Source organism: Pseudorca crassidens, chromosome 1 (genome assembly GCF_039906515.1).
Source record: "Pseudorca crassidens isolate mPseCra1 chromosome 1, mPseCra1.hap1, whole genome shotgun sequence".
Lineage (NCBI taxonomy): Eukaryota > Metazoa > Chordata > Mammalia > Artiodactyla > Delphinidae > Pseudorca > Pseudorca crassidens.
In genome coordinates this window covers 92,206,842-92,218,953 of record NC_090296.1, presented here as the reverse complement: position 1 = coordinate 92,218,953, position 12,112 = coordinate 92,206,842, and the positions used below count along the sequence as shown (strand labels likewise).

The 12,112-nt window shown below is 40.9% G+C and overlaps 1 protein-coding gene across 4 annotated transcripts in view; it reads left to right on the top strand.

The window, feature by feature from the left end:
- The first annotated feature begins 3,111 nt into the window (after positions 1-3,111).
- The window catches only part of CEP152 (centrosomal protein 152), a 96,692-nt gene continuing 87,691 nt past the window's right edge, over positions 3,112-12,112 (top strand). For all 4 annotated transcript variants that reach the window (XM_067746306.1, XM_067746287.1, XM_067746295.1 and 1 more), the window contains exons 1-2: positions 3,112-3,297; positions 9,465-9,558. In XM_067746306.1, coding sequence (XP_067602407.1) covers positions 9,472-9,558 — 87 coding nt within the window. In that variant the 5' untranslated portion in view covers positions 3,112-3,297; positions 9,465-9,471. The remainder of the gene's footprint in view (positions 3,298-9,464; positions 9,559-12,112) is intronic.

Sequence of the window (12,112 nt, the reverse complement as noted above, 5' to 3'; positions counted from 1 at the left end):
GTGGGGAGGTGATGGTGGTGAGGTCATAGTGGCTGAGGGCAGCTGTAGATTCTGTGATAAGTAGCTTAATCAGGGAAGGCATTTTGACACTTTATGTCATTATTAAGCCCCTAGAACAGTGCTTGGTACAAAGTAGATGCTCAAAAAATACTATTGAATATACAACAAATAATGGTTTGATATTCCTCAAATAACACTGTTAAATAGTGTTTCTACATTTTTAAAGCTCTTTCACACAATCTTATTTCATCCTTTTTACAATCCTGCAAAGCAGTTATTATCACTCCTATTTTCAAATAAGACTTTGCTCCACAGAAGGATTAAATAAATTGTGGACAAAAGCTAGTAGGTAGGAGAGCTGGAACTTGAACTCAGATCTTCTTTAAGTTCAGTGCTTTTTTGAGGATAGCACTCCTTATTACAGGATGGCATTGCTTTGACCTGATAGCTCTGACACCAAAGAGAAGGTAGGAAAAGGAAGGAATGAGGGCTTAGCTGCACCTTTATAAATGATCTGAATGGGAGGGACCACATCTCAACAACAGGCATTTCCCCTTGAAATGTAAATGAGTCTGGTAGAGATAGCCCCTCCCAGCTCACAGATGTGTCAAAAATGCAGGATAAACATTGACCCAACATTCTACAAATAATCTTTCCAGCATTCAACGTCTTTGGCAGTTTTTCCCTCTCTTTCCGCATTTGTCTTTATTACCCCAGGATGCCTCTGTGTGCTTGTGTTTCTCTGGATGTAAGTTCATTCCTTGTGCGTTTCCATACCTTACCTGTGTAGCACGCCTTTCCCATCCCTCCAGGCTTCAAGCTCTTCTATTGGCTATCTTGTCCCAGCCTACTTCTCCAATCTTATCTCTAAATACAAGAATCCTTTACTTTTGCTTCATATTGCAATCACTATTGCTAATCAACCTGCCTGTTGACTCTTCCTCTTTTTCCAGGAACTTTCCCTGAGAGATCCTTCCTTACATGTTCACTTTTCCCCAGAATTATTACTATCTACTCATATTGCATGTAGTAAACTACTTTTTTGTGTGTTATCATTTCTCTTTTTATGTAAGCATCTTGCACCTCACAGTGTGGGTGCCTCGCTGGCAGGGGTCCTGCCTCTCACTTTATATATCAAGCACCTAGACCAGGAATTAAACACGATAGGCAGTCAAGAAATTTTCATTGATTATAATATGTCCATAACTCCACTCAAATCCATCTTTTAAAACGGCAAGGGGCTCTGATTTATTTTTTATTTTGATTTATTCTATTTTTTTGTGACTTAGGTGCTTAAGTCTCACTTATATTTTATATATAGTGATGAGCTCTGGATTTAGAGATAAAGGAGCTGGGTTCAAAATTCTGTCTCTGTCTCACATTAACTGTGTACCCTTGGACACTTTTATTATTATTATTTATTCATCAGTTTCTTACACTGTAAAATGGGATCCTAATACCGGTACTAGCCCCTCACAGGGTTGTTGTGAGGAAAAGTGAGCTAGTGTCTGTGAAAAAACTTACCCACGTCTAAAGCACTATGTAAGGGATTATAAACACTGTCTCCTCATGTGCTTTCCTGCCTTAACATCTTTTCTTTTTTCTTTCATCTCTCTAATAAACAGTCGTTTGTGGGCAGGGATCATTTAGCATTCTTGCTGCAGCATTTCATCTTAACCCTTAGCACAGGACGCTACTCGCAGCTTGCTGATGGGCTGCCGTGAGACGTGGAAAGCCCATAAGCCTAGTTCTCACTAACAGACACCTTGGCTCAGATTTCAACAACTGCCGTTTACCTGAATGCCTTTTATTTGCTTTTTCTGGCACAAAGAGCTTTCATTTTATTTGTTGGTTCATTCATTTACTCATTTATCAAGTTTGTTTTGAGTGCCTACCAGGGGCCACAAAGCAAAGTAAGTGCCTTAAGATATTGACGTTGGACTGAGTGAAACATTCACATAGCAACTAGTTATATAGTAGATAACAAGGATTATAATAAGACATGTACACTGTGTCCAAAGGGGGGAAAGATCATTTCTACCAAGGGAGGGAGGTGTGTGTCATGAAAGGCTTCAGAGGAGGTGCTCATCTATCTTGAAGACTGAGTAGCTGGGGAAGTTAAGTGGGGCAATTAATACAGGTGAAAGAAATAGCTTGAGCAAAACAAAAGCACTCTGGGAACCAAGGGCAGCTGGGTCAGAGATTTCACTCATCTGTTGCTCTGGGTTGAGTACCTAATGTGTGCCAGACCCTTATGCTTAGTGGATGGGGTTATAGGGGTCAGTGTAGGGGTGGGATGGTGAGGTAGCAAATGAAAGCTAGCCAGATTGTGAACAACCTTTAACAACCCTTTTACTCCATAGTAATATATATGGGAAAGGGTTAAGAGGATGTACTACCAACTCCTTGATATTCACTGGAACCCTTTTACCCCAGGAAGGTAGATACAATAATTGACTTTACCGCAGACTGAGCAGTTCTGTCCTAAAGGACAGGTTAACATATACCAGAGTGACAGGAACATTCGCACTCGAGGAAATTCAAGTAGTGAATAAACATGTAGAGAATGTGTCATCTCATCAGTAATTAAAGAAACACATTCAAACAAGGCGGGACCTAGTAAGCAAGAAGACAAAGTGAAACGACCTCTAAGGCTGTTAAGGTGATGGGGAAGCAGGCACCTTAGAGAATCAGAAGGGCAAATACAAAAACCTCCAAGGTGGGTTCGTTGGGGAAAGTGAGGGATTCAATGTGCTGCAGCTGAGAACTGGGATTTAGGAGTGGAGAGCGCAGGGGGCACGAGTCACTGCACTAGGTGGTGAGGGGAGGGGCAAGGAGTTCGGGCAAAACCGGTTCATCCTAGGAAAGGGCAGGAGGCCAGGTGCTTGGGTGTCTCTATGCAATCGATAGGCCCTCCCCCTCTAGAGTCAACCCTTCCGTAATTGGCTCACGGATTCACCAATGGGCACACAGGAGGAACTTCCCGCCACCTCTGGCGCCCGCTTTTAAACAGCCGTATAGTATTTGCAACTGCAGGAGGACTTCTCAACCTAGCTTGAGAAAGGCGGAGACTTCCGCCTCTACGCCCTGCCCCAAGCCGGCATGGCCCCGCCCACCAGGCCCGCTTCTAACCAGCGATTGAGGGAGTCGGCTGCTCCTCAATGGCCTCGGGGTTCCGTGGGTTCAGTTGTGACTAGGACGGAGCTAGCGGGTTGGAGCCTGGGTGAGGGGTTTGCTAGAAGTTGGCTTTCGGCGGGAGCTAGGGTGTCTCCGCGGTGACAGCATCCGTGGCCTCCGGTGAGTTTCGCTTCTTGGCTGGGCTTGGGGCTGGGATAGGAGGAGGTGCGGGGTCCTTGGGATTCTGGCTGAGGCTTCCCGGAGGACTGACCCGTCCCCTCCCCAAATCCCGCGGTGGGGGACTGCTTGCGGGTGGCGGGGCTCCGCCTTTGACTTTGAAGTGTCATCCAGACCCCAAGATCCTACTTAGAAGTGACGTCTGGGAAGCCCTCCTCGTCTCCTCCAGGCCGCTAGGGTAACGCTGACACCCGACCCTGGGGACCCCCGCCGTGGTCACCCTGGCGCCGTGCCAGGCTCACAGTGGGTGCTCTGTACACGTGTGTTGACCGAGTGCATGTAACGCTGGCAGCCCAAGCCAGCAGCCCCAGGCCTCCTGGGCTCCGTGCAGCTTGGGTCTCGCGGTACCTGTTTGCTGTGCCATAGTTGACGCCAAACGGAGTTCCTTGGTAGGGCCCTGGGTTTATCTTCGTTCAACCTGTGGTTGCCTGCTTGCTGCATCCTCTGGGCACCCTGAATGTATTTGTCCAAGCTGCTGTCCTTAGCACTGATCACAGATTATTGTCATCCTTTGTTTTTATGTGTGTTTCTTTCCCTTCACCAAATCCTGATGAACTTTGTAATCTTGAACAGTGCTTGGCAAGTAATTGTTAAATGAATAAATAGGCTTCCTAAGCCTGGTATTGCAAGTCTGAAACAGGCTAGTGTGCTCTGGCTATTTCCATTCTAGAAAGGAAGCTAGCATGTAAGCAAGTAAGTAGAATTTCCTAACTCTCAGGGCGCTTAAAGACGCTTTTGTGGCACTCAGCCTTTTCTATCTTACAGTCATGAACTTGAGTGTGATTTAAGCTGAATTTCACCTTATCCTTCACAATGCATGACAATTTATATGCACCTCCTAGATGTGAATGCACTCAACTAAATGAGAGGCTGAAATTGAAGCTATAAGAAAAGTATAAGAAATATAGCCTGAAAGTACCAAAGAATGACTAATTTCATGGGGGGAGGGCATCTTGAAGAAAGTGGCATTTTCATCCTAGAAAAGATTGCAGTATTTGAAGGAAAGTTTCCCACACACTGCATATTCACCTTTTCTCAGATATACTGAATGCTGTTTATTCCTTTAAACTCTTTTGTAGCCGGCAGACTTCTATTCATGAGTAACATGTCATGATAAAAACAGAACTAAGATGTATTGATTGGTACACAGTGCTAAGCGCTTCATGTACATTAGTCTTGTGAATCCTCGTAACCAATCTTTGGTGCAGGTACTGTTTTTTACCCCCATTTTATTAATGAAGAAATGGAAGCAGTTGTGCAAGTTTACACAGCTGTTAAGCAGGAGAGCCAGAACTGAGCCCAGGTTGTCTGAATGAGTGCCCTCATTCTTAACCACTTAACAGCCACATTGTATCCTTTAAGATCTGTTTCTGAAGTCTTTCTGTGAAACTTCTTTCAGCCTTATTTTCCTCTTAGCATAGTTAATTTGTACTTTGTACTTTCCTCTATTACAGAATGTATTACAAGGTATCATTTAACTATTAATTCATATCATTGTTTCCCTAAGGGACTGTAAGCTTCCCATGGCTGGTAGCATGTCTTAGATACATATAGGCTATAACCTGGCCCACAGTAGGTGCTCAGTAAAATTTTTATTGAAATAATAAATCTGTAGAGAGCAACATGAATGTATTATATTTATTCAACAAATATTGGTGTGTGCAAAGGGTGGGGGAGATGCATTTAAATTCTGCCTCCAGAGTGCTTATAGGCTATTAGATGAGGCAAAAACAATGCTACTTTTGCTTTCTAATGTTTTGGCCAATTAAACACACATTGGTCTTTCTCATTGCAAGGAGGGCAAAGAAAACATAACCAGCGACAACAAAATGAGTAATGAGTGGGACATATGACAGAACATAACCTTGTAAATAGGTTCAGAAAAAGTTATCTATCTAGGAAGAAAGTATTAACCATCTTGCTATTAAAAAAAAAAAAGCATACTGTACACTTATTCTGCATCTTGATTTTTTAAATAGTCAATATATATAGAGATATTTCATTATTTTTACTAGTGACTCAGTATTGCCAATTTATTCAAAAGTACTTTTACTAGGGAAAATGTTCTTTTTCAATATATTAATATTGACAGTTCTCAAGATGGTTTTCCCAATTCATACTTTCATCAGCAATTCATGAGGATGCCTGTTTCCTATAAAATAGCCACCACTAGGGCTTCCCTCGTGGCCCAGTGGTTAAGAATACGGCTGCCAATGCAGGAGACACGGGTTCGAGCCCTGGTCCGGGAAGATCCCACATGCTGTGGAGCAACTAAGCCCCTGTGCCACAACTACTGAGCCTGCGCTCTAGAGCCTACGAGCCACAACTACTGAGCTTGCATGCCACAACTACTGAAGCCCGTGTGCCTAGAGCCGGTGCTCCGCAACAAGAGAAGCCACAGCAGTAAGCCCGCGCACCACAACGAAGAGTAGCCCGCAACTAGAGAAAAGCCCGCATGCAGCAACAAAGACCCAATGCAGCCAGAAATAAATAAAATAATTAAAAAAAAATAGCCACCACTAGCTATTATCATGTGTTTTTTTTAATTTAGTGGTTGAAAATCATATTTCATTGTTTAAATGGCGCTTTGAATTCTTTGTGAGATTAAGCATCTTTTCATGTTTGTTGAGCATTTGCATTTCTTTTTTTTTTAATGAAATGTATCAGTTGCCCATTTTAAATTGAGTTGTCTTTTTCTCATTTCTTTGTGAGAATTGTATATTGGGACTTTCTCTTGTGTTTTGCAAGTCTCTTTCTCATTATTATTTTACCCTTTGATGATGTTTTTTTTTATACATAATATTTGACTTGCTAATGATTGTTTTGGCCATATACAGTTTCTTTTTGTATGTGTGTATAAGTTTCCGTCAAGTTTTTCCTTTATGGCTTCTGGGTTTATTATCTTGCTAGTTTTTTCTTTTAAATTTAAGCAGCCTGTTTTATTGTTCTGAATATTATAGTAAAGTCTCTGATAGCAGTAATCAGTAGCGATTAATAAGCAGAAGAAAAGCATTAGCTTTTATTTTAAATTTTAGTTAAATACTAATTACCTTTTTAGTCTCCCTCTTTGTTTTTTAAGCCACAGTAAGTTTATCAAATTTCCCTTAATGCCTAAAATAATTTCTTATGGTCTCTGGTAATTTGCACTTTTCAGAAGGAAAGCTAATGTGTACCCTTTCCTCCCAGTGGAGAGAGTTTGTTCTTTCAGATATTTTCAGATTTCTTCTTTAATGACATGGTTTGGATTTAAAATGCCATTCAAAAAAAAGATAGTTTTGTCTTTTACATTTTATTCACATAAAAATGAAAATAGGGAATTCCCTGGCGGTCCAGTGGTTAAGACTCCGCACTTTCACTGCTAAGGGCCTGGCTTCAATCCTTGGTTTGGGAACTAAGATCCTGCATGCTGTGCAGCCAAAAAAAGAGAAAACTAGACTTTATTAAAAAAAAATGAAAACACCTTGTAGAATTCATTATTCTCTATCTGAGAAAAAGTAGTTCTTTATTTAAAATAACTGTATTTAGCAATAAGCTCTTGTAAATCTTAATGTTCTTTTTCAGTATTCAACAGGAATTGATGGATGGCAGATTGGTGAAGTGTTGGAAAAAAAAAAACAACCCTCCCTCCTTTTACTTAATAAAAGGGAAATTAACCCAAATTCCCTATTCTGGCTTTAACTATAAAATTCAGGGAAAGGTGGAAAATGTCATAAGAATTAGAAGCAGGAAAGATTATTTCTGCCTGGAGAATTCAGGGATATCTTTAAGGTCCAGCTTAATTGCCTTTCTTTTAAGGAGCAAGCATTTACATGGGCTTGTATTTTCATAATCTATAGATTCTATAGACTTGATGTTCACTTGAAGTAGTGAAAAAACCCTAGAGACATGAGCTTGTGTTACTGTTTTTCCCTCACCATTTCAGCTACATTGTAGGCTCTTTACCATATTCAGGTATCCATCTTATGCTGGTATACAGGAGGTTTCTTGTAGCTGCTGGGTGGAGACAAGGTTTAGAGTCCCCAAGCCTCTCTATTTCACCTCTCAGTGAAGGAGTGCGTGTGTCCCTTCCTCCATGTAGCCCTGGCACAAGAACAGAAAGGAGCAGGTCTGGTCTAAGAAGCAGAGGCTGGAAGGGTTTCATTGATGTGAGGAGTCTGAATTCATAGAATTAAAAGGGATGGGTTGGGTGTAGGGAGCGATCAGAGAGGGGAGGGATAAAGAAGGTGGACTGCAAATTAGAGTTTGGCCGAGAAACAGTCCTTGTAAAACAAACTAAAACTTATGGGGATTTTCAGCATTGAAATTCATATTTGTGTTAATCTGTAATACCATATTTCATCTATTATAATGTGCACATTTTCTTTTCACTTTTGTTTTTTGCCGCTCCGTGTGGCTTGCAGGATCTTAATTCCCCGACTAGGGATTGAACCCAGGTCACGGCAGTGAAAGCGCCAAGTTCTAACCACTGGACCGCCTGGGAGCTCCCTTCTTTTCACATTTTAACATCTACAAAGAGGCTGCATTTTAAAGTTAATGATATGTCATGATTTAATTGGCCACATCTTTTTCTTAGTGGTACAGACCAGAACTGTGTCATACCATCAAGGGCACCTTAGAGCTGATGAAGAGGAATATCTTTTGATATAGAGCTATTGGCTTACATAAAAGTTTGTGATGTTAGTTCTCTACTGTCAACACGAGGGAGGTAAGTTCTTTATGGTAAAATATGTTTGGATTGCCAGGTGTATGCTTCTCATTCCACTTCCAGTTTAATGACATTTTAGAGCCTGAAAAGTGAGTGTATGATCTGTGGCCCAGCCTCACATCAAAGTGCATTTCATTGGCATGCACAAGAGTGGGCTGAATAGAGGACAGCATTAGGCTGTGTAATTGATGATGCTTGCCTACTTTTTTGTCAGGATTGTTCAGAGTTTTGAAATTCTGGGTAGTTTCTGTGTAGTGTCAGGATCCCTAAGCATAATTCAAATCATCAGCAGTCTTTTGACCGTAAGTACTTGAAAACCCATTTCCTGCTGCTGCTTCTGCCACAGCAGTGACCATTCTCCAGGGAAGTCTTGCTGCTGCTTTGGGACAGTGTCATAGCTTCACATCCTTCACTTCTGTTTTTCCTGAGTATTTTTTTGCTAGAACTTGATTTTATCAAGCTTAAGAGCAGGACATTTAACACATATCCATATATATATATATATTTTAAATTTATTTTTGGCTGTGTTGGATCTTCGTTACTGTGTGAGGGCTTTCTCTAGTTGCAGCGAGTGGGAGCTACTCTTCGTTGTGGTGCGCGGGCTTCTCATTCTGATGGCTTCTCTTGTTGCAGAGCACGGGCTCTAGGCGCACGGGCTTCAGTAGTTGTGGCATGCAGGCCCAGTAGTTGTGGCTTGTGGGCTCTAAAGCACAGGCTCAGTAGCTGTGGCACATGGGCTTAGTTGTTTAGCAGCATGTGGGATATTCCTGGACCAGGGCTTGAACTTGTGTCCCCTGCATTGGTAGGCGGATTCTTAACCACTGCACCACCAGGAACGTCCTAACACATATTTTTGTTGTGTGCTCTGTGGAGTTTACTGGATTGTAAATGTTTTTTTGGGAGCAATCATTAACTCAGGATTTAGTGGCTCTCTTTCTGAAAAGCATGACGTTTGGATTTGTGATATTCAGAAGATGAAGCAAGTTGTGGAGGATGCTACCTGTGCCATCTTTAATACATCAAATTAGAAACTTTGAGCGTATTCTTAAAATTTGTATGTTTTGGCATATTCCTGGTTCATTATTATTATTTTTGTGTGTGGACAAAAATCTTACTGTTTGAGTTATTTTTTCCAGACCACTAGAAAGGTCTAGTTATAGGTTTATTAGCTTTGGGCATTTTCTCATTTTCATGAATTTCTGTCATAACAGCTATTTTCTGTGAATCATGATTAATTTGTAAGAACTTTCTTTATAGTTGGAATACTAACCATTTGTCATACATTAGTTACATCTATCTTCTCCCCAGCTGCTCCTGTCTTTTTGTGTATGGCATCTCTTATGTAGTTTGGTCTGGGGAGATTTTCTGGGCTATTTAGAAACCAAACATCTTTCTGTTCCCGCAGGAGGACCATGTCACTAGACTTCGGCAGTGTGGCACTGCAGACACAAAATGAAGATGAAGAATATGACAAAGAAGACTATGAAAGGGAGAAAGAGGTAAGTTATTCAGAAAAAGAATTCTAAACCCAATCTTAAACAATTTTATATCCTGACGAAAATTACATCATTTTGTGTCATTTTGAAGGATTTATGGTTCTTTTTATTCCCAAAGCCCCAAAACTTGATCAGCATCTAGACTTTTGAAAGGTAGATGAGTGGAATGCTTCCTTCTTTTGGACAAGAATGAAACATAACTGTGTACGATGCCCTAGACAGATGGTTAGATTGCTGAAGCGCTTTTCATTTAGGAGGTAGCGGTCGGTCTTGGGGCAGAGGCCTACTCGCATGGGCGAGCCCAGCAGGTTCCCTTGCTTCGGGTAGCCTGCATCCGCGTGGGGGCCGCCGGTGAACAAAATAACAGGCGAGTAAAGCAATCTGTGTGAGGGCTGATTTAGCACTGACAAGTAACAGGGAGACAGGGTAAGGTGATATTAAGGCAACCAGCCAGGAACTGGTGAGGGAAGACCTCTCGGAGGAGGAAATGTTCGAGCTGAGCCTTGACTCACGAGAGGGAGCAGCCTCACAGAAGCCCGGGAAGGATGCCCTAGGCTCGGACACAACCAGTGTAAAGCCTGGAAGTAGGCAGCAGACCCTGCATATCTGTGAAGCAGCCAGAAGGCTGTGGTATCGGGACTGTGTGAGCGAGGGGTGAGTGGTGGAGGCGGGGAAGAGGTGGTCTGGGCCCGGTCACGGCGCGTCAAGGGAGGGTGTTTGTATTTTATCCTAGGGGCAGTGGGAAGCCAGTGGAGGATTTTAAGCAGGGAAGTGCTATCTGACCGTATATTTGAAAGATCTTCCTGAATGCTGTGTTGTGCAACGAGATTACAGGAGAAAAGGAGTAAGGAGGAGATCATTTGTGTGTGTGTGTGTGTGTGTGTGTGTGTGTGTGTGTGTGTAACGAAATCCTTGGCCCAGTAGTAATAGTAGCAGCTGGTGGGAATCAACTTGCTTGTTATGATTGTTTTTAGTTTGAGTCAGATTTCTTGATTGACTGTGATAACAGGCTGCTTTTGCACTGAATGTTGCTGTGACCCATTTGTTTTTTCAGGTGTTTTTAAAATTTTTTATTGAAATATAGTTGACTTACAATGTTGTGTTCATTTCAGTTGTACAGCAAAGAGATTCAGTTTTTTATATATATATATATATTCTTTTTTAGGTTCTTTTCTATTATAGGTTATTACAAGATATTGAGTATAGTTCCATGTGTTACACAGTAGGTCCTTGTTGGTTATCGATTTTATATAGTAGTGTATATGTGTTAATCCCAAACTCCTAATTTATCCCTCCCCCCTTTCCCCATTGGTAACCATAAGTTCTCTTTCTTTCTTTCTATATTTTTAGGCCAATTCTGGGTGGCTTCTTTTTTTTTTCTCTCTCACACACACACACTGTATTTTATTTTTACAAGAGATAAATAGACTGACACCAAGCCTTGTAAATGGACGACCACAACAAAAGCAACGATTGCAAATACCAAACACGAAACACACTCATACTATGTCATAATATTGATATTCAGTCCAGGAATCCTCCACTGTAACAGCTCCTTTACTTTGCAGTGAAAATTGATTTGTATATTTTTTGCCTCTGAGTCCTTGTGGGATATTTTTTTTTTATTCAAACAGAAAGTCACAAAAGTTATCATCCTCATCAGTTCACTCAGTCCCATGTAATTAATTTTTTTTATCTTGATCTTTTGTTAGCACTTTTATGAGTTCATCAGTTTTCCATTACAGTTCTGAAAATGCTTATTCATTTAGTTCAGCAGTATAGTCAGTTACCAGAAACCTGTACTTGTCAGAGTCTTTTCCATGAATTCCTTGAAGATGAAACCCTTTTATAGGAACATACTTGCAAAAGCATCAGAGTACACCCAGAACTGTCTGTAAATGACAAACGACTAAAAAATGACCACAGTTAAAGATTTGATGAAAGTTCATAATAATGCAATTGACAAAGAAATTTAGTTATTTCTGAGATATACATTTTAAAATAATAACTAGAATTATGACTTATAAAATTATACCAGAACATTTAAGATTTTTAGAAGTTTTATGTAATGTCTGAAACATTTATATTAACATATTTCATACAAATAACCCAAAGAAAGTTTAGTATTAGTTGTTTTTTTGGTTTGTTTGTTTTTTTATACTGCAGGTTCTTATTAGTCATCAATTTTATACACATCAGTGTATACATGTCAATCCCAATCACCCAATTCATCACACCACCATTCCCACCCCACCACGGTTTTCACCCCTTGGTGTCCATACATTTGTTCTCTACATCTCGGTCTCAACTCCTGCCCTGCAAACCGGTTCATCTGTACCACTTTTCTAGGTTCCACATACATGCGTTAATATACGATATTTGTTTTTCTCTTTCTGACTGACTTCACTCTGTATGACAGTTTCTAGATCCGTCCACATCTCAACAAATGACTCAATTTCGTTCCTTTTTATGGCTGAGTAATATTCCATTGTATATATGTACCTCAACTTCTTTATCCATTCCTCTGTCGATGGGCATTTAGGTTGCTTCCATGACC